The 22,624-nt window shown below is 40.5% G+C and overlaps 2 protein-coding genes across 4 annotated transcripts; one reads left to right on the top strand and one right to left on the bottom strand.

Moving 5' to 3' along the window:
* Positions 1–19,242: 19,242 nt before the first annotated feature.
* LOC108122721 (uncharacterized) lies at positions 19,243–20,057 on the bottom strand. Its single transcript, XM_017237439.3, has one exon. The coding sequence runs from the start codon at positions 19,937–19,939 to the stop codon at positions 19,325–19,327; it is 615 nt and encodes a 204-aa protein (XP_017092928.2). The 5' UTR covers positions 19,940–20,057; the 3' UTR covers positions 19,243–19,324.
* A 128-nt stretch (positions 20,058–20,185) lies between these two features.
* On the top strand, positions 20,186–22,195 carry LOC108122749 (DM7 family protein GG17591-like). Of its 3 annotated transcripts, XM_070280216.1 has the most exons (5): positions 20,186–20,247; positions 20,397–20,458; positions 20,573–20,650; positions 20,712–20,792; positions 21,054–22,195. In XM_070280216.1, exons 2-5 carry the CDS (start codon positions 20,434–20,436, stop codon positions 22,169–22,171), a joined length of 1,302 nt encoding a protein of 433 aa, XP_070136317.1. In that variant the 5' UTR covers positions 20,186–20,247; positions 20,397–20,433; the 3' UTR covers positions 22,172–22,195. The 3 variants fall into 3 exon arrangements, with proteins under 3 accessions (XP_070136317.1, XP_070136362.1, XP_017092965.3); XM_017237476.3 differs by lacking the exon at positions 20,712–20,792 and having other exon boundaries at positions 20,190–20,458; XM_070280261.1 differs by lacking the exons at positions 20,573–20,650; positions 20,712–20,792 and having other exon boundaries at positions 20,188–20,458.
* Positions 22,196–22,624: the final 429 nt, after the last annotated feature.

Consider the following 22,624-nt stretch of genomic DNA (forward strand, 5'->3'; position numbering starts at 1 on the left):
AGAGTACCATTTAGTAATCAGGGAACTCAGAAGCGACTTTCCTCATTCAAAATATTGCTTAAATCTCGTTTTTAAATTAATTAGGGGTACCTAGGGGTACCCCTACAAAATTGTGGGTTTTCCTGATTTCCCCACTTTTGTTCCTTCCGATGGCCATAGCTCTGGCAATTTGTATCCAATCAGGAAATCAAGTACCATTTAGTAATCAGCGAACCCAAAAGCGACTTTCCTCATTCAAAACATTGCCTAAATGGCGTTTTCTAATTTTTCGAAATTTTTCCAAGGGGTTCGCCTACAAAATTGTGGGTTTTCCTGATTTCCCCACTTTTGGTCCTTCCGATGGCCATAGCTCTGCCAATTTGTATCCGATCAGGAAATTAAGTACCATTTAGTAATCAGCGAACCCAAAAGCAACTTTCCTTATTCAAAACATTGCCCAAATGGCGTTTTTTAATTTTTCGAAATTTTTCCTAGGGGTACCCCTGAAAAATTTGTGGGTTTTCCTGATTTCCCCACTTTTGGTCTTTCCGATGGCCATAGCTCTGCCAATTCGTATCCGATCAGGAAATAGAGTACCATTTAGTAATCAGCGAACTCAGAAGCGACTTTCCTTATTCAAAATATTGCTTAAATCTCGTTTTTAAATTTTTCGAATTTTTTCCTAGGGTTACCCCTACAAAATTGTGGGTTTTCCTGATTTCCCCACTTTTGCTCCTTCCGATGGCCATAGCTCTGCCAATTCGTATTCGATCAGGAAATAGAGTACCATTTAGTAATCAGCGAACTCAGAAGCGACTTTCCTTATTCAAAATATTGCTTAAATCTCGTTTTTAAATTTTTCGAATTTTTTCCTAGGGGTACCCCTGCAAAATTGTGGGTTTTCCTGATTTCCCCACTTTTGGTCCTTCCGATGGCCATAGCTCTGCCAATTCGTATCCGATCAGGAAATAGAGTACCATTTAGTAATCAGCGAACTCAGAAGCGACTTTCCTCATTCAAAATATTGCTTAAATCTCGTTTTTAAATTTTTCGAATTTTTTCCTAGGGGTACCCCTGCAAAATTGTGGGTTTTCCTGATTTCCCCACTTTTGCTCCTTCCGATGGCCATAGCTCTGCCAATTCGTATTCGATCAGGAAATAGAGTACCATTTAGTAATCAGCGAACTCAGAAGCGACTTTCCTTATTCAAAATATTGCTTAAATCTCGTTTTGAAATTTTTCGAATTTTTTCCTAGGGGTACCCCTGCAAAATTGTGGGTTTTCCTGATTTCCCCACTTTTGGTCCTTCCGATGGCCATAGCTCTGCCAATTCGTATCCGATCAGGAAATAGAGTACCATTTAGTAATCAGCGAACTCAGAAGCGACTTTCCTCATTCAAAATATTGCTTAAATCTCGTTTTTAAATTTTTCGAATTTTTTCCTAGGGGTACCCCTACAAAATTGTGGGTTTTCCTGATTTCCCCACGTTTGCTCCTTCCGATGGCCGTAGCTCTGCCAATTCGTATTCGATCAGGAAATAGAGTACCATTTAGTAATCAGGGAACTCAGAAGCGACTTTCCTCATTCAAAATATTGCTTAAATCTCGTTTTTAAATTTTTCGAATTTTTTCCTAGGGGTACCCCTGCAATATTGTGGGTTTTCCTGATTTCCCCACTTTTGCTCCTTCCGATGGCCATAGCTCTGCCAATTCGCATTCGATCAGGAAATAGAGTACCATTTAGTAATCAGCGAACTCAGAAGCGACTTTCCTTATTCAAAATATTGCTTAAATCTCGTTTTTAAATTTTTCGAATTTTTTCCTAGGGGTACCCCTACAAAATTGTGGGTTTTCCTGATTTCCCCACGTTTGCTCCTTCCGATGGCCGTAGCTCTGCCAATTCGTATTCGGTCAGGAAATAGAGTACCATTTAGTAATCAGGGAACTCAGAAGCGACTTTCCTCATTCAAAATATTGCTTAAATCTCGTTTTTAAATTTTTCGAATTTTTTCCTAGGGGTACCCCTGCAAAATTGTGGGTTTTCCTGATTTCCCCACTTTTGGTCCTTCCGATGGCCATAGCTCTGCCAATTCGTATCCGATCAGGAAATAGAGTACCATTTAGTAATCAGGGAACTCAGAAGCGACTTTCCTCATTCAAAATATTGCTTAAATCTCGTTTTTAAATTTTTCGAATTTTTTCCTAGGGGTACCCCTGCAAAATTGTGGGTTTTCCTGATTTCCCCACTTTTGCTCCTTCCGATGGCCATAGCTCTGCCAATTCGTATCCGATCAGGAAATAGAGTACCATTTAGTAATCAGCGAACTCAGAAGCGACTTTCCTCATTCAAAATATTGCTTAAATCTCGTTTTTAAATTTTTCGAATTTTTTCCTAGGGGTACCCCTGCAAAATTGTGGGTTTTCCTGATTTCCCCACTTTTGCTCCTTCCGATGGCCATAGCTCTGCCAATTCGTATTCGATCAGGAAATAGAGTACCATTTAGTAATCAGCGAACTCAGAAGCGACTTTCCTTATTCAAAATATTGCTTAAATCTCGTTTTGAAATTTTTCGAATTTTTTCCTAGGGGTACCCCTGCAAAATTGTGGGTTTTCCTGATTTCCCCACTTTTGGTCCTTCCGATGGCCATAGCTCTGCCAATTCGTATCCGATCAGGAAATAGAGTACCATTTAGTAATCAGCGAACTCAGAAGCGACTTTCCTCATTCAAAATATTGCTTAAATCTCGTTTTTAAATTTTTCGAATTTTTTCCTAGGGGTACCCCTACAAAATTGTGGGTTTTCCTGATTTCCCCACGTTTGCTCCTTCCGATGGCCGTAGCTCTGCCAATTCGTATTCGATCAGGAAATAGAGTACCATTTAGTAATCAGGGAACTCAGAAGCGACTTTCCTCATTCAAAATATTGCTTAAATCTCGTTTTTAAATTTTTCCAATTTTTTCCTAGGGGTACCCCTGCAATATTGTGGGTTTTCCTGATTTCCCCACTTTTGCTCCTTCCGATGGCCATAGATCTGCCAATTCGTATTCGATCAGGAAATAGAGTACCATTTAGTAATCAGCGAACTCAGAAGCGACTTTCCTTATTCAAAATATTGCTTAAATCTCGTTTTTAAATTTTTCGAATTTTTTCCTAGGGGTACCCCTACAAAATTGTGGGTTTTCCTGATTTCCCCACGTTTGCTCCTTCCGATGGCCGTAGCTCTGCCAATTCGTATTCGATCAGGAAATAGAGTACCATTTAGTAATCAGCGAACTCAGAAGCGACTTTCCTCATTCAAAATATTGCTTAAATCTCGTTTTTAAATTTTTCGAATTTTTTCCTAGGGGTACCCCTGCAAAATTGTGGGTTTTCCTGATTTCCCCACTTTTGCTCCTTCCGATGGCCATAGCTCTGCCAATTCGTATTCGATCAGGAAATAGAGTACCATTTAGTAATCAGCGAACTCAGAAGCGACTTTCCTCATTCAAAATATTGCTTAAATCTCGTTTTTAAATTTTTCGAATTTTTTCCTAGGGGTACCCCTACAAAATTGTGGGTTTTCCTGATTTCCCCACGTTTGCTCCTTCCGATGGCCATAGCTCTGCCAATTCGTATCCGATCAGGAAATAGAGTACCATTTAGTAATCAGGGAACTCAGAAGCGACTTTCCTCATTCAAAATATTGCTTAAATCTCGTTTTTAAATTTTTCGAATTTTTTCCTAGGGGTACCCCTACAAAATTGTGGGTTTTCCTGATTTCCCCACTTTTGCTCCTTCCGATGGCCATAGCTCTGCCAATTCGTATTCGATCAGGAAATAGAGTACCATTTAGTAATCAGCGAACTCAGAAGCGACTTTCCTCATTCAAAATATTGCTTAAATCTCGTTTTTAAATTTTTCGAATTTTTTGCTAGGGGTACCCCTGCAAAATTGTGGGTTTTCCTAATTTCCCCACTTTTGCTCCTTCCGATGGCCATAGCTCTGCCAATTCGTATTCGATCAGGAAATAGAGTACCATTTAGTAATCAGCGAACTCAGAAGCGACTTTCCTTATTCAAAATATTGCTTAAATCTCGTTTTTAAATTTTTCGAATTTTTTCCTAGGGGTACCCCTGCAAAATTGTGGGTTTTCCTGATTTCCCCACTTTTGGTCCTTCCGATGGCCATAGCTCTGCCAATTCGTATTCGATCAGGAAATAGAGTACCATTTAGTAATCAGCGAACTCAGAAGCGACTTTCCTTATTCAAAATATTGCTTAAATCTCGTTTTTAAATTTTTCGAATTTTTTCCTAGGGGTACCCCTGCAAAATTGTGGGTTTTCCTGATTTCCCCACTTTTGCTCCTTCCGATGGCCATAGCTCTGCCAATTCGTATCCGATCAGGAAATAGAGTACCATTTAGTAATCAGCGAACTCAGAAGCGAATTTCCTCATTCAAAATATTGCTTAAATCTCGTTTTTAAATTTTTCGAATTTTTTCCTAGGGGTACCCCTGCAAAATTGTGGGTTTTCCTGATTTCCCCACTTTTGCTCCTTCCGATGGCCATAGCTCTGCCATTTCGTATTCGATCAGGAAATAGAGTACCATTTAGTAATCAGCGAACTCAGAAGCGACTTTCCTCATTCAAAATATTGCTTAAATCTCGTTTTTAAATTTTTCGAATTTTTTCCTAGGGGTACCCCTGCAAAATTGTGGGTTTTCCTGATTTCCCCACTTTTCCTCCTTCCGATGGCCATAGCTCTGCCAATTCGTATTCGATCAGGAAATAGAGTACCATTTAGTAATCAGGGAACTCAGAAGCGACTTTCCTCATTCAAAATATTGCTTAAATCTCGTTTTTAAATTTTTCGAATTTTTTCCTAGGGGTACCCCTGCAAAATTGTGGGTTTTCCTGATTTCCCCACTTTTGTTCCTTCCGATGGCCATAGCTCTGCCAATTCGTATCCGATCAGGAAATAGAGTACCATTTAGTAATCAGGGAACTCAGAAGCGACTTTCCTCATTCAAAATATTGCTTAAATCTCGTTTTTAAATTTTTCGAATTTTTTCCTAGGGGTACCCCTGAAAAATTGTGGGTTTTCCTGATTTCCCCACTTTTCCTCCTTCCGATGGCCATAGCTCTGCCAATTCGTATTCGATCAGGAAATAGAGTACCATTTAGTAATCAGCGAACTCAGAAGCGACTTTCCTCATTCAAAATATTGCTTAAATCTCGTTTTTAAATTTTTCGAATTTTTTCCTAGGGGTACCCCTACAAAATTGTGGGTTTTCCTGATTTCCCCACGTTTGCTCCTTCCGATGGCCATAGCTCTGCCAATTCGTATTCGATCAGGAAATAGAGTACCATTTAGTAATCAGGGAACTCAGAAGCGACTTTCCTCATTCAAAATATTGCTTAAATCTCGTTTTTAAATTTTTCGAATTTTTTCCTAGGGGTACCCCTGCAAAATTGTGGGTTTTCCTGATTTCCCCACTTTTGTTCCTTCCGATGGCCATAGCTCTGCCAATTCGTATCCGATCAGGAAATAGAGTACCATTTAGTAATCAGGGAACTCAGAAGCGACTTTCCTCATTCAAAATATTGCTTAAATCTCGTTTTTAAATTTTTCGAATTTTTTCCTAGGGGTACCCCTGCAAAATTGTGGGTTTTCCTGATTTCCCCACTTTTGCTCCTTCCGATGGCCATAGCTCTGCCAATTCGTATTCGATCAGGAAATAGAGTACCATTTAGTAATCAGCGAACTCAGAAGCGACTTTCCTTATTCAAAATATTGCTTAAATCTCGTTTTTAAATTTTTCGAATTTTTTCCTAGGGGTACCCCTACAAAATTGTGGGTTTTCCTGATTTCCCCACGTTTGCTCCTTCCGATGGCCATAGCTCTGCCAATTCGTATTCGATCAGGAAATAGAGTACCATTTAGTAATCAGGGAACTCAGAAGCGACTTTCCTCATTCAAAATATTGCTTAAATCTCGTTTTTAAATTTTTCGAATTTTTTCCTAGGGGTACCCCTGCAAAATTGTGGGTTTTCCTGATTTCCCCACTTTTCCTCCTTCCGATGGCCATAGCTCTGCCAATTCGTATTCGATCAGGAAATAGAGTACCATTTAGTAATCAGCGAACTCAGAAGCGACTTTCCTCATTCAAAATATTGCTTAAATCTCGTTTTTAAATTTTTCGAATTTTTTCCTAGGGGTACCCCTGCAAAATTGTGGGTTTTCCTGATTTCCCCACTTTTGTTCCTTCCGATGGCCATAGCTCTGCCAATTCGTATCCGATCAGGAAATAGAGTACCATTTAGTAATCAGGGAACTCAGAAGCGACTTGCCTTATTCAAAACAGTGCCTAAATATCGTTTTTTTAATTTTTCGAATTATTTCAATAATTTGAGTTTGTTTAAATAAGTTTGTTTATATCTCGGTCATTTTCCAGTCGATCGGGAAGCAAAGTACCATTCCTGAATCAGGACCTTGTTGTCCTTCGAACTTCATTATAGAATCCTCGTAAAATCCTGATCCACATCGTAGATGACGATGCTGATCCTTTTCTAAAATGATAGCCGCTCGAAATGCTGTCGTTGGATTTCGAAAATCCTTTGATGCAGATCAAAGGATGCTTATGTCCTGATTCAACAATTATATTCCATTCTAAGATCGGTTTAAAAAAGACCGAGATATAAACAAACCAATATATGGAAATAAGTTTTCAAGCCAAATTTCATTACCATTCGATCTTTACTTGGCCAAAACCAGATTTTGTTAGTCAAATGGACGGGCCGTATTTTTCTGCATTTTTTGACATCCCACAATGCGGGCTTAGATGCCAATTGGCCGAGTTATTCACAAATAAGATCGAAGATTGGCCAAGTAAAGATCGAATGGTAATGAAATTTGGCTTGAAAACTTATTTCCATATATTGGTTTGTTTATATCTCGGTCTTTTTTAAACCGATCTTAGAATGGAATATAATTGTTGAATCAGGACATAAGCATCCTTTGATCTGCATCAAAGGATTTTCGAAATCCAACGACAGCATTTCGAGCGGCTATCATTTTAGAAAAGGATCAGCATCGTCATCTACGATGTGGATCAGGATTTTACGAGGATTCTATAATGAAGTTCGAAGGACAACAAGGTCCTGATTCAGGAATGGTACTTTGCTTCCCGATCGACTGGAAAATGACCGAGATATAAACAAACTTATTTAAACAAACTCAAATTATTGAAATAATTCGAAAAATTAAAAAAACGATATTTAGGCACTGTTTTGAATAAGGCAAGTCGCTTCTGAGTTCCCTGATTACTAAATGGTACTCTATTTCCTGATCGGATACGAATTGGCAGAGCTATGGCCATCGGAAGGAACAAAAGTGGGGAAATCAGGAAAACCCACAATTTTGTAGGGGTACCCCTAGGAAAAAATTCGAAAAATTTAAAAACGAGATTTAAGCAATATTTTGAATAAGGAAAGTCGCTTCTGAGTTCGCTGATTACTAAATGGTACTCTATTTCCTGATCGGATACGAATTGGCAGAGCTATGGCCATCGGAAGGAGCAAAAGTGGGGAAATCAGGAAAACCCACAATTTTGCAGGGGTACCCCTAGCAAAAAATTCGAAAAATTTAAAAACGAGATTTAAGCAATATTTTGAATGAGGAAAGTCGCTTCTGAGTTCGCTGATTACTAAATGGTACTCTATTTCCTGATCGGATACGAATTGGCAGAGCTATGGCCATCGGAAGGACCAAAAGTGGGGAAATCAGGAAAACCCACAATTTTGCAGGGGTACCCCTAGGAAAAAATTCGAAAAATTTAAAAACGAGATTTAAGCAATATTTTGAATAAGGAAAGTCGCTTCTGAGTTCGCTGATTACTAAATGGTACTCTATTTCCTGATCGAATACGAATTGGCAGAGCTATGGCCATCGGAAGGAGCAAAAGTGGGGAAATCAGGAAAACCCACAATTTTGCAGGGGTACCCCTAGCAAAAAATTCGAAAAATTTAAAAACGATATTTAAGCAATATTTTGAATGAGGAAAGTCGCTTCTGAGTTCCCTGATTACTAAATGGTACTCTATTTCCTGATCGGATACGAATTGGCAGAGATATGGCCATCGGAAGGACCAAAAGTGAGGAAATCAGGAAAACCCACAATTTTTCAGGGGTACCCCTATAAAAAAATTCGAAAAATTTAAAAACGAGATTTAAGCAATATTTTGAATGAGGAAAGTCGCTTCTGAGTTCCCTGATTACTAAATGGTACTCTATTTCCTGATCGGATACGAATTGGCAGAGCTATGGCCATCGGAAGGAGCAAAAGTGGGGAAATCAGGAAAACCCACAATTTTGCAGGGGTACCCCTAGCAAAAAATTCGAAAAATTTAAAAACGAGATTTAAGCAATATTTTGAATGAGGAAAGTCGCTTCTGAGTTCGCTGATTACTAAATGGTACTCTATTTCCTGATCGGATACGAATTGGCAGAGCTATGGCCATCGGAAGGACCAAAAGTGGGGAAATCAGGAAAACCCACAATTTTGCAGGGGTACCCCTAGGAAAAAATTCGAAAAATTTAAAAACGAGATTTAAGCAATATTTTGAATAAGGAAAGTCGCTTCTGAGTTCGCTGATTACTAAATGGTACTCTATTTCCTGATCGAATACGAATTGGCAGAGCTATGGCCATCGGAAGGAGCAAAAGTGGGGAAATCAGGAAAACCCACAATTTTGCAGGGGTACCCCTAGCAAAAAATTCGAAAAATTTAAAAACGAGATTTAAGCAATATTTTGAATAAGGAAAGTCGCATCTGAGTTCGCTGATTACTAAATGGTACTCTATTTCCTGATCGGATACGAATTGGCAGAGCTATGGCCATCGGAAGGACCAAAAGTGGGGAAATCAGGAAAACCCACAATTTTGTAGGGGTACCCCTAGCAAAAAATTCGAAAAATTTAAAAACGAGATTTAAGCAATATTTTGAATAAGGAAAGTCGCTTCTGAGTTCGCTGATTACTAAATGGTACTCTATTTCCTGATCGGATACGAATTGGCAGAGCTATGGCCATCGGAAGGACCAAAAGTGGGGAAATCAGGAAAACCCACAATTTTGCAGGGGTACCCCTAGCAAAAAATTCGAAAAATTTAAAAACGAGATTTAAGCAATATTTTGAATAAGGAAAGTCGCTTCTGAGTTCGCTGATTACTAAATGGTACTCTATTTCCTGATCGGATACGAATTGGCAGAGCTATGGCCATCGGAAGGACCAAAAGTGGGGAAATCAGGAAAACCCACAATTTTGCAGGGGTACCCCTAGGAAAAAATTGAAAAATTTAAAAACGAGATTTAAGCAATATTTTGAATAAGGAAAGTCGCATCTGAGTTCGCTGATTACTAAATGGTACTCTATTTCCTGATCGAATACGAATTGGCAGAGCTATGGCCATCGGAAGGAGCAAAAGTGGGGAAATCAGGAAAACCCACAATTTTGTAGGGGTACCCCTAGCAAAAAATTCGACAAATTTAAAAACGATATTTAAGCAATATTTTGAAAAGTCGCTTCTGAGTTCCCTGATTACTAAATGGTACTCTATTTCCTGATCGTGGGAAAACCCACAATTTTGTAGGGGTACCCCTAGGAAAAAATTCGAAAAATTTAAAAACGAGATTTAAGCAATATTTTGAATGAGGAAAGTCGCTTCTGAGTTCCCTGATTACTAAATGGTACTCTATTTCCTGATCGGATACGAATTGGCAGAGCTATGGCCATCGGAAGGAGCAAAAGTGGGGAAATCAGGAAAACCCACAATTTTGTAGCGGTACCCCTAGGAAAAAATTCGAAAAATTTAAAAACGAGATTTAAGCAATATTTTGAATAAGGAAAGTCGCTTCTGAGTTCGCTGATTACTAAATGGTACTCTATTTCCTGATCGGATACGAATTGGCAGAGCTATGGCCATCGGAAGGACCAAAAGTGGGGAAATCAGGAAAACCCACAATTTTGTAGGGGTACCCCTAGGAAAAAATTCGAAAAATTTAAAAACGATATTTAAGCAATATTTTGAATGAGGAAAGTCGCTTCTGAGTTCCCTGATTACTAAATGGTACTCTATTTCCTGATCGGATACGAATTGGCAGAGATATGGCCATCGGAAGGACCAAAAGTGGGGAAATCAGGAAAACCCACAATTTTGCAGGGGTACCCCTAGGAAAAAATTCGAAAAATTTAAAAACGAGATTTAAGCAATATTTTGAATGAGGAAAGTCGCTTCTGAGTTCCCTGATTACTAAATGGTACTCTATTTCCTGATCGAATACGAATTGGCAGAGCTATGGCCATCGGAAGGACCAAAAGTGAGGAAATCAGGAAAACCCACAATTTTGTAGGGGTACCCCTAGGAAAAAATTCGAAAAATTTAAAAACGAGATTTAAGCAATATTTTGAATAAGGAAAGTCGCTTCTGAGTTCGCTGATTACTAAATGGTACTCTATTTCCTGATCGGATACGATTTGGCAGAGCTATGGCCATCGGAAAGAGCAAAAGTGGGGAAAACAGGAAAACCCACAATTTTGCAGGGGTACCCCTAGGAAAAAATTCCAAAAATTTAAAAACGAGATTTAAGCAATATTTTGAATGAGGAAAGTCGCTTCTGAGTTCGCTGATTACTAAATGGTACTCTATTTCCTGATCGGATACGAATTGGCAGAGCTATGGCCATCGGAAGGACCAAAAGTGGGGAAATCAGGAAAACCCACAATTTTTCAGGGGTACCCCTATGAAAAAATTCGAAAAATTTAAAAACGATATTTAAGCAATATTTTGAATGAGGAAAGTCGCTTCTGAGTTCGCTGATTACTAAATGGAACTCTATTTCCTGATCGGATACGAATTGGCAGAGCTATGGCCATCGGAAGGACCAAAAGTGGGGAAATCAGGAAAACCCACAATTTTGCAGGGGTACCCCTAGGAAAAAATTCGAAAAATTTAAAAACGAGATTTAAGCAATATTTTGAATAAGGAAAGTCGCTTCTGAGTTCGCTGATTACTAAATGGTACTCCATTTCCTGATCGAATACGAATTGGCAGAGCTATGGCCATCGGAAGGAGCAAAAGTGGGGAAATCAGGAAAACCCACAATTTTGCAGGGGTACCCCTAGCAAAAAATTCGAAAAATTAAAAAACGAGATTTAAGCAATATTTTGAATAAGGAAAGTCGCTTCTGAGTTCGCTGATTACTAAATGGTACTCTATTTCCTGATCGGATACGAATTGGCAGAGCTATGGCCATCGGAAGGAGCAAAAGTGGGGAAATCAGGAAAACCCACAATTTTGCAGGGGTACCCCTAGCAAAAAATTCGAAAAATTAAAAAACGAGATTTAAGCAATATTTTGAATAAGGAAAGTCGCTTCTGAGTTCGCTGATTACTAAATGGTACTCTATTTCCTGATCGAATACGAATTGGCAGAGCTATGGCCATCGGAAGGAGCAAAAGTGGGGAAATCAGGAAAACCCACAATTTTGCAGGGGTACCCCTAGGAAAAAATTGGAAAAATTAAAAAACGAGATTTAAGCAATATTTTGAATGAGGAAAGTTGCTTCTGAGTTCGCTGATTACTAAATGGTACTCTATTTCCTGATCGGATACGAATTGGCAGAGCTATGGCCATCGGAAGGAGCAAAAGTGGGGAAATCAGGAAAACCCACAATTTTTCAGGGGTACCCCTAGGAAAAAATTCGAAAAATTTAAAAACGAGATTTAAGCAATATTTTGAATGAGGAAAGTCGCTTCTGAGTTCCCTGAGTACTAAATGGTACTCTATTTCCTGATCGGATACGAATTGGCAGAGCTATGGCCATCGGAAGGACCAAAAGTGGGGAAATCAGGAAAACCCACAATTTTGCAGGGGTACCCCTAGGAAAAAATTCGAAAAATTTAAAAACGAGATTAAAGCAATATTTTGAATGAGGAAAGTCGCTTCTGAGTTCGCTGATTACTAAATGGTACTCTATTTCCCGATCGGATACGAATTGGCAGAGCTATGGCCATCGGAAGGACCAAAAGTGGGGAAATCAGGAAAACCCACAATTTTGTAGGGGTACCCCTAGGAAAAAATTCGAAAAATTTCAAAACGAGATTTAAGCAATATTTTGAATGAGGAAAGTCGCTTCTGAGTTCTCTGATTACTAAATGGTACTCTATTTCCTGATCGGATACGAATTGGCAGAGCTATGGCCATCGGAAGGACCAAAAGTGGGAAAATCAGGAAAACCCACAATTTTGTAGGGGTACCCCTAGGAAAAAATTCGAAAAATTTAAAAACGAGATTTAAGCAATATTTTGAATGAGGAAAGTCGCTTCTGAGTTCTCTGATTACTAAATGGTACTCTATTTCCTGATCGGATACGAATTGGCAGAGCTATGGCCATCGGAAGGACCAAAAGTGGGGAAATCAGGAAAACCCACAATTTTGTAGGGGTACCCCTAGGAAAAAATTAGATAAATTTAAAAACGAGATTTAAGCAATATTTTGAAAGTCGCTTCTGAGTTCGCTGATTACTAAATGGTACTCTATTTCCTGATCGAATACGAATTGGCAGAGCTATGGCCATCGGAAGGAGCAAAAGTGGGGAAATCAGGAAAACCCACAATTTTGCAGGGGTACCCCTAGGAAAAAATTCGAAAAATTTCAAAAACGAGATTTAAGCAATATTTTGAATGAGGAAAGTCGCTTCTGAGTTCGCTGATTACTAAATGGTACTCTATTTCCTGATCGGATACGAATTGGCAGAGCTATGGCCATCGGAAGGAGCAAAAGTGGGGAAATCAGGAAAACCCACAATTTTGCAGGGGTACCCCTAGGAAAAAATTCGAAAAATTTCAAAAACGAGATTTAAGCAATATTTTGAATGAGGAAAGTCGCTTCTGAGTTCGCTGATTACTAAATGGTACTCTATTTCCTGATCGGATACGAATTGGCAGAGCTATGGCCATCGGAAGGACCAAAAGTGGGGAAATCAGGAAAACCCACAATTTTGTAGGGGTACCCCTAGGAAAAAATTCGAAAAATTTAAAAACGATATTTAAGCAATATTTTGAATGAGGAAAGTCGCTTCTGAGTTCCCTGATTACTAAATGGTACTCTATTTCCTGATCGGATACGAATTGGCAGAGCTATGGCCATCGGAAGGACCAAAAGTGGGGAAATCAGGAAAACCCACAATTTTGTAGGGGTACCCCTAGGAAAAAATTGGAAAAATTTAAAAACGAGATTTAAGCAATATTTTGAATAAGGAAAGTCGCTTCTGAGTTCGCTGATTACTAAATGGTACTCTATTTCCTGATCGGATACGATTTGGCAGAGCTATGGCCATCGGAAGGAGCAAAAGTGGGGAAAACAGGAAAACCCACAATTTTGCAGGGGTACCCCTAGGAAAAAATTCGAAAAATTTAAAAACGAGATTTAAGCAATATTTTGAATGAGGAAAGTCGCTTCTGAGTTCGCTGATTACTAAATGGTACTCTATTTCCTGATCGGATACGAATTGGCAGAGCTATGGCCATCGGAAGGACCAAAAGTGGGGAAATCAGGAAAACCCACAATTTTGTAGGGGTACCCCTAGGAAAAAATTCGAAAAATTTAAAAACGAGATTTAAGCAATATTTTGAATAAGGAAAATCGCTTCGGAGTTCGCTGATTACTAAATGGTACTCTATTTCCTGATCGGATACGATTTGGCAGAGCTATGGCCATCGGAAGGAGCAAAAGTGGGGAAAACAGGAAAACCCACAATTTTGCAGGGGTACCCCTAGGAAAAAATTCGAAAAATTTAAAAACGAGATTTAAGCAATATTTTGAATGAGGAAAGTCGCTTCTGAGTTCGCTGATTACTAAATGGTACTCTATTTCCTGATCGGATACGAATTGGCAGAGCTATGGCCATCGGAAGGACCAAAAGTGGGGAAATCAGGAAAACCCACAATTTTGTAGGGGTACCCCTAGGAAAAAATTCGAAAAATTTAAAAACGAGATTTAAGCAATATTTTGAATGAGGAAAGTCGCTTCTGAGTTCGCTGATTACTAAATGGTACTCTATTTCCTGATCGAATACGAATTGGCAGAGCTATGGCCATCGGAAGGAGCAAAAGTGGGGAAATCAGGAAAACCCACAATTTTGCAGGGGTACCCCTAGGAAAAAATTCGAAAATTTTCAAAAACGAGATTTAAGCAATATTTTGAATGAGGAAAGTCGCTTCTGAGTTCGCTGATTACTAAATGGTACTCTATTTCCTGATCGGATACGAATTGGCAGAGCTATGGCCATCGGAAGGACCAAAAGTGGGGAAATCAGGAAAACCCACAATTTTGTAGGGGTACCCCTAGGAAAAAATTCGAAAAATTTAAAAACGATATTTAAGCAATATTTTGAATGAGGAAAGTCGCTTCTGAGTTCCCTGATTACTAAATGGTACTCTATTTCCTGATCGGATACGAATTGGCAGAGCTATGGCCATCGGAAGGACCAAAAGTGGGGAAATCAGGAAAACCCACAATTTTGCAGGGGTACCCCTAGGAAAAAATTCGAAAAATTTAAAAACGAGATTTAAGCAATATTTTGAATAAGGAAAGTCGCTTTTAAGTTCGCTGATTACTAAATGGTACTTGATTTCCTGATCGGATACAAATTGGCAGAGCTATGGCCATCGGAAGGACCAAAAGTGGGGAAATCAGGAAAACCCACAATTTTGTGGGCGAACCCCTTGGAAAAATTTCGAAAAATTAAAAAATTATTTTTAGGCAATATTTTGAATGAGGAAAGTCGCTTCTGAGTTCCCTGATTACTAAATGGTACTCTATTTCCTGATCGGATACGAATTGGCAGAGCTATGGCCATCGGAAGGACCAAAAGTGGGGAAATCAGGAAAACCCACAATTTTGCAGGGGTACCCCTAGGAAAAAATTCGAAAAATTTAAAAACGAGATTTAAGCAATATTTTGAATAAGGAAAGTCGCTTTTAAGTTCGCTGATTACTAAATGGTACTTGATTTCCTGATCGGATACAAATTGGCAGAGCTATGGTCATCGGAAGGAGCAAAAGTGGGGAAATCAGGAAAACCCACAATTTTGTAGGGGTACCCCTAGGAAAAAATTGGAAAAATTTAAAAACGAGATTTAAGCAATATTTTGAATAAGGAAAGTCGCTTCTGAGTTCGCTGATTACTAAATGGTACTCTATTTCCTGATCGGATACGATTTGGCAGAGCTATGGCCATCGGAAGGAGCAAAAGTGGGGAAAACAGGAAAACCCACAATTTTGCAGGGGTACCCCTAGGAAAAAATTCGAAAAATTTAAAAACGAGATTTAAGCAATATTTTGAATGAGGAAAGTCGCTTCTGAGTTCGCTGATTACTAAATGGTACTCTATTTCCTGATCGGATACGAATTGGCAGAGCTATGGCCATCGGAAGGACCAAAAGTGGGGAAATCAGGAAAACCCACAATTTTGTAGGGGTACCCCTAGGAAAAAATTCGAAAAATTTAAAAACGAGATTTAAGCAATATTTTGAATAAGGAAAATCGCTTCGGAGTTCGCTGATTACTAAATGGTACTCTATTTCCTGATCGGATACGATTTGGCAGAGCTATGGCCATCGGAAGGAGCAAAAGTGGGGAAAACAGGAAAACCCACAATTTTGCAGGGGTACCCCTAGGAAAAAATTCGAAAAATTTAAAAACGAGATTTAAGCAATATTTTGAATGAGGAAAGTCGCTTCTGAGTTCGCTGATTACTAAATGGTACTCTATTTCCTGATCGGATACGAATTGGCAGAGCTATGGCCATCGGAAGGACCAAAAGTGGGGAAATCAGGAAAACCCACAATTTTGTAGGGGTACCCCTAGGAAAAAATTCGAAAAATTTAAAAACGAGATTTAAGCAATATTTTGAATGAGGAAAGTCGCTTCTGAGTTCGCTGATTACTAAATGGTACTCTATTTCCTGATCGAATACGAATTGGCAGAGCTATGGCCATCGGAAGGAGCAAAAGTGGGGAAATCAGGAAAACCCACAATTTTGCAGGGGTACCCCTAGGAAAAAATTCGAAAATTTTCAAAAACGAGATTTAAGCAATATTTTGAATGAGGAAAGTCGCTTCTGAGTTCGCTGATTACTAAATGGTACTCTATTTCCTGATCGGATACGAATTGGCAGAGCTATGGCCATCGGAAGGACCAAAAGTGGGGAAATCAGGAAAACCCACAATTTTGTAGGGGTACCCCTAGGAAAAAATTCGAAAAATTTAAAAACGATATTTAAGCAATATTTTGAATGAGGAAAGTCGCTTCTGAGTTCCCTGATTACTAAATGGTACTCTATTTCCTGATCGGATACGAATTGGCAGAGCTATGGCCATCGGAAGGACCAAAAGTGGGGAAATCAGGAAAACCCACAATTTTGCAGGGGTACCCCTAGGAAAAAATTCGAAAAATTTAAAAACGAGATTTAAGCAATATTTTGAATAAGGAAAGTCGCTTTTAAGTTCGCTGATTACTAAATGGTACTTGATTTCCTGATCGGATACAAATTGGCAGAGCTATGGCCATCGGAAGGACCAAAAGTGGGGAAATCAGGAAAACCCACAATTTTGTGGGCGAACCCCTTGGAAAAATTTCGAAAAATTAAAAAATTATTTTTAGGCAATATTTTGAATGAGGAAAGTCGCTTCTGAGTTCCCTGATTACTAAATGGTACTCTATTTCCTGATCGGATACGAATTGGCAGAGCTATGGCCATCGGAAGGACCAAAAGTGGGGAAATCAGGAAAACCCACAATTTTGCAGGGGTACCCCTAGGAAAAAATTCGAAAAATTTAAAAACGAGATTTAAGCAATATTTTGAATAAGGAAAGTCGCTTTTAAGTTCGCTGATTACTAAATGGTACTTGATTTCCTGATCGGATACAAATTGGCAGAGCTATGGTCATCGGAAGGAGCAAAAGTGGGGAAATCAGGAAAACCCACAATTTTGTAGGGGTACCCCTAGGAAAAAATTGGAAAAATTTAAAAACGAGATTTAAGCAATATTTTGAATAAGGAAAGTCGCTTCTGAGTTCGCTGATTACTAAATGGTACTCTATTTCCTGATCGGATACGATTTGGCAGAGCTATGGCCATCGGAAGGAGCAAAAGTGGGGAAAACAGGAAAACCCACAATTTTGCAGGGGTACCCCTAGGAAAAAATTCGAAAAATTTAAAAACGAGATTTAAGCAATATTTTGAATGAGGAAAGTCGCTTCTGAGTTCGCTGATTACTAAATGGTACTCTATTTCCTGATCGGATACGAATTGGCAGAGCTATGGCCATCGGAAGGACCAAAAATGGGGAAATCAGGAAAACTCACAATTTTGTAGGGGTACCCCTAGGAAAAAATTCGAAAAATTTAAAAACGATATTTAAGCAATATTTTGAATGAGGAAAGTCGCTTCTGAGTTCCCTGATTACTAAATGGTACTCTATTTCCTGATCGGATACGAATTGGCAGAGCTATGGCCATCGGAAGGACCAAAAGTGGGGAAATCAGGAAAACCCACAATTTTGTAGGGGTATTCCTAGGAAAAAATTGGAAAAATTTAAAAACGAGATTTAAGCAATATTTTGAATAAGGAAAGTCGCTTCTGAGTTCGCTGATTACTAAATGGTACTCTATTTCCTGATCGGATACGATTTGGCAGAGCTATGGCCATCGGAAGGACCAAAAGTGGGGAAAACAGGAAAACCCACAATTTTGCAGGGGTACCCCTAGCAAAAAATTCGAAAAATTTAAAAACGAGATTTAAGCAATATTTTGAATGAGGAAAGTCGCTTCTGAGTTCGCTGATTACTAAATGGTACTCTATTTCCTGATCGGATACGAATTGGCAGAGCTATGGCCATCGGAAGGACCAAAAGTGGGGAAATCAGGAAAACCCACAATTTTGCAGGGGTACCCCTAGGAAAAAATTCGAAAAATTTAAAAACGAGATTTAAGCAATATTTTGAATGAGGAAAGTCGCTTCTGAGTTCGCTGATTACTAAATGGTACTCTATTTCCTGATCGGATACGAATTGGCAGAGCTATGGCCATCGGAAGGACCAAAAGTGGGGAAATCAGGAAAACCCACAATTTTGCAGGGGTACCCCTAGGAAAAAATTCGAAAAATTTAAAAACGAGATTTAAGCAATATTTTGAATAAGGAAAGTCGCTTTTAAGTTCGCTGATTACTAAATGGTACTTGATTTCCTGATCGGATACAAATTGGCAGAGCTATGGCCATCGGAAGGACCAAAAGTGGGGAAATCAGGAAAACCCACAATTTTGTGGGCGAAACCCTTGGAAAAATTTCGAAAAATTAAAAAACGCCATTTAGGCAATGTTTTGAATGAGGAAAGTCGCTTTTGGGTTCGCTGATTACTAAATGGTACTTGATTTCCTGATCGGATACAAATTGGCAGAGCTATGGCCATCGGAAAGACCAAAAGTGGGGAAATCAAGAAAACCCACAATTTTGTAGGCGGACCCCTGGAAAAATTTCGAAAAATTAAAAAACTATTTTTAGGCAATGTTTTGAATAAGGAAAGTCGCTTTTGGGTTCGCTGATTACTAAATGGTACTTGATTTCCTGATCGGATACAAATTGGCAGAGCTATGGTCATCGGAAGGAGCAAAAGTGGGGAAATCAGGAAAACCCACAATTTTGCAGGGGTACACCTAGGAAAAAATTCGAAAAATTTAAAAACGATATTTAAGCAATATTTTGAATGAGGAAAGTCGCTTCTGAGTTCCCTGATTACTAAATGGTACTCTATTTCCTGATCGGATACGAATTGGCAGAGCTATGGCCATCGGAAGGACCAAAAGTGGGGAAATCAGGAAAACCCACAATTTTGCAGGGGTACCCCTAGGAAAAAATTCGAAAAATTTAAAAACGAGATTTAAGCAATATTTTGAATAAGGAAAGTCGCTTTTAAGTTCGCTGATTACTAAATGGTACTTGATTTCCTGATCGGATACAAATTGGCAGAGCTATGGCCATCGGAAGGACCAAAAGTGGGGAAATCAGGAAAACCCACAATTTTGTGGGCGAACCCCTTGGAAAAATTTCGAAAAATTAAAAAACCATATGTAAGCAATGTTTTGAATGAGGAAAGTCGCTTTTGGGTTCGCTGGACATTTACTCGCGAGAAGAATCTAGAGTACCTGGAGAGCAAAACGCAAACCATTCCATTAAGATTTTAATTGATTGGATATTTGTATAATATGTGACATTTTGATTTTTTGTATTTCAGAGTAATAATTCATGCCTAATTGAGCTTTCTTGCTGTAGACTCTTGGACTTCCAAGATAAGCCCGTCCACCAGCTCGGCGATAAATCGTTTATCCACCACCCGAGGAGGCTCCTCGTCCTTCACCAGGATCTGATGCGGCTGCTCTGGATGGAACAGCATACCCTGGGGATGCCAGTAGATCATCTCCGGATAGTGACCCGGATAAAAGTATACATAATCGTCGACGGGCTGCCGGGAAAGAGGGATACGGCGACTCTGGGGTGGAGCATGCATCGGCAGCTGATGGCCAACGACGAGCAGATCTGGAGTAGTCTTGGCCACATGTCTGGACGCCTTCCTTGGCGAACGCTTCCTCGACACCGCAATGGGACTGGAACATGGCTTTGGTGGTGGGTTGGGGGGAACCTTCCGTAGTTGTGGTAAAGGCGTCTCCAAGCTTCCCATTTGTTGGCCACCCTTCATCCGGCTCGGGGTGCTTAGCTCGCCCATGGTAATGGCGATGGGTGGCGCGGTTGAGTCGTTGCAGAGGAGGTCGATGGATCGTTTTCCGGTCAGCCGTTTAAGCCGTCTGGTAATCCGTTCGCGTTCCAGGCAATGTCGCTGATAAGTCTGCCTTAGGCGTTCCTCCATCTTAAAAAGTTCTAGATTTTTTTTCACAAAACGAATTTTTTGTTTTTTTTTTTAAACGAATGAGATTTTTTTTCCGAAAAAGAAGTTATCAAATCAATTTTTGCATTGATTCTGAATTTTGATTTAAATCTACAGGGTTCCCATTTATTTTGTTGACAATCGGTTATTATTTTATTTGCTGTGTTTTTGGGCCAGAATCTTTCGATCTGGGTGGCCATTCGTTTTCTAGCAAAACTGTCAATTTTGAACGTTAGGGTCTCAGTGTGAAAAATCCTCACAACTCGAACGGCCTTCCCATCGTATAGATCGTATGTATATTTCTTGTTTTCGAAATTTATTCAACTTAAATTTTCAAAGTAATCAATCAACGAGTTGTATTTTAAACTTTTCTATTCCTACCGCTTTTGCTACCGCGAACGTGAATTGTTTATACCGCCGCTGGTATCCATCGAATAAGATTGGAACCACCGAACGAACACTGGCGGATATTCAAGATGAATAAGAATAAGAATTCCCAAGGTATGCTACTAGTTATTCGATTTGATATATATGCCTAGCATCCATATATATAACTACCATTGTCTTATGGGCGATAATACACCACTAACCGATTTGTTAATCTCTTTCCATCAGGTTTACCACGATTGCTTCGAAATTTTTACACTTTACCCAGAGACTGGCATCATGTTATATTTCACGCAATTTGTTGTGGTAAATTATTTCAAATTTTTGATAACAAATTATTAATAACTAAACTTGTTTGGTTTGTTAGTCATTTTGCAATTTAGAAGTAATATTCTCGGCTGGAAAAAAAATATTCAAAAATTCTTGAACAATGCTTTCTTGCATATATGTATGTACTTTTCATATTTAATATGTTTTCTATAATATATATATTTTTATATATTTATGCCTTTTATATATAGTTATGCCTTTTAGTTATAATTTGAATATATAATTCAAACTATATAGATATGAAAAGTAGTAGTAAATTTTTGCATTTTAGTCGCCTGCGTATTTTAGTAGTAGTTTAGTTTTGAGATGAATTTGGCTTTTGGCAAAAAAAAAAAAAGATAGTAATTTTTTGAATTTTAACCGAATTGCATGATTTTAGGCGGTCCTCCGTCGCAATCACGTGTTCCTGTCCCACACCAGGAGCGTCGTAACCGTCGCAACAAGACCGATAACAATGGCGAGGACCGCACCGTCGTCAACCGTCGCCCCAAGTACTTGCCCAACTTGAAGGGTCTCCAAGTGCCGCGCGCCCTCCTCGACCACAGCGATCGCTTTGTGCTGATTCCATTGTCCTTGAAACTCCATCAGCATGATGCTGGCGCCGCCATTGAGTTCCAGGACGAGAAGTGCGTCGGCTTCGACTTGCCGCGCTCCATGTTTCCGGCCCACGCTCCCCTCGGCAAGGTCACCTATTTGCCGCGCCAGCTCCTGCCGGCCGGATTCGATGCTGGCGGCGTCTTTGGCGGCGGCGTATTGTCGCGCAAATTCTATCCCATCGGCCTGATGGGGACGCAGCAGAAGGGCCAGACCCCGCCCCTGTTCGTGGGCCGTCGCTGCGTCGTGGCTGAGCCGCGTCGGCGCCAGCCAGGTCTCACCTCTGTCGTTGGACGGGTGCTGCCGATCCGCTTCAATGACTTGAGTGGCGGCACCAACACATCTGATATGAACAAGCGCTTGGAACGCCACGATATTGCTGTGGCCCAGATCGTCCACCAACCGTCCAACATGCCAGGTATGGCCGAGTATCTTAAGAGCCAGAGCCCACCTCAGTTCCACATGTATGTCCCGGACATGAGTGAGTTGGTCCTGGTGACAACCCGTTCCTGCCGCTTAGCTATGGTGGTCCTGTCGACGGTCTTGCATCCTCACGTTCCGATGGTGGCCTACGCCACCTTTGGCGATGAAGGCGAGGCTAATTGTCCGCGTTTCGAGTTGCCGCCCGATGTCTTCCCCAACTGCGAGGGCATGATGCTCCCGGTCTTCTTGCCGCCGAAGTACCTGCCATGCGGCTACGACGCCGGCTGCGTCTTTGCACCGGGCGCCTTGCCGAACTCTGTCTTCGAGGGGCCCCTGGAACTGGGCTCTAACCAGCCGCAGCACAACGCCGCCCTGACTCCGCCCCTGTTTGTGGGCCGCTGCATGACTGGGGTCACCTTGAATCCCAGGCAACCATCAGATGCTCGACCAGCTACACAAACTCGGGAATGTTTCTCCTGACAAAGGGTCCGACACAGCTGAGCCGGCTGCGGCCGCTTTGCCCCCGCCTCTATCAGCCCTAACCCTTGGAGCGACAACTCCTAGTTTTGGAGGGGATGGCGATTGTTATGAAGTGTTGGACATGGAAATCGAGGAGAGCGAGGAGGAGAACGATTACGATATTAGGGGATGTTCGCACTGCCTAAGGGTACCGCCGACTCCACCGCCACCGTCACAGCCGTGCACGTTGGAGTTTGTGGAGCGTCTGGCTCCCAAGAACTGGCGAAACGAGGTGGTCACGGCGCCGCCAGTCAAGACCTTCGACGTGGACGGCGACATCGACGCCATTGGAAAAATTCTAAACGAGATGCGCACTAGCGGCGTGGACTTGGTCCTCAAGGGAGAGCTCGGCCAGGGTTTCAACTATGATCGCGCCTGCGAACAGTTCCGCGACATGATCCAGCGTCGCGACGA

This window comes from Drosophila bipectinata, chromosome XL (genome assembly GCF_030179905.1).
Source record: "Drosophila bipectinata strain 14024-0381.07 chromosome XL, DbipHiC1v2, whole genome shotgun sequence".
Classification (NCBI taxonomy): Eukaryota; Metazoa; Arthropoda; class Insecta; order Diptera; family Drosophilidae; genus Drosophila; species Drosophila bipectinata.

Bases quoted from the DNA above. Each gene is read 5' to 3' on its own strand.
- LOC108122721 (XM_017237439.3), bottom strand. From the start codon at position 19,939: ATGGAGGAACGCCTAAGGCAGACTTATCAGCGACATTGCCTGGAACGC.
- LOC108122749 (XM_070280216.1), top strand. From the start codon at position 20,434: ATGAATAAGAATAAGAATTCCCAAG. The intron at 20,459-20,572 runs GTATGCTACTAG...TCTTTCCATCAG, and splicing joins TAAGAATAAGAATTCCCAAG to GTTTACCACGATTGCTTCGA. The intron at 20,793-21,053 runs GTATGTACTTTT...GCATGATTTTAG, and splicing joins CAATGCTTTCTTGCATATAT to GCGGTCCTCCGTCGCAATCA.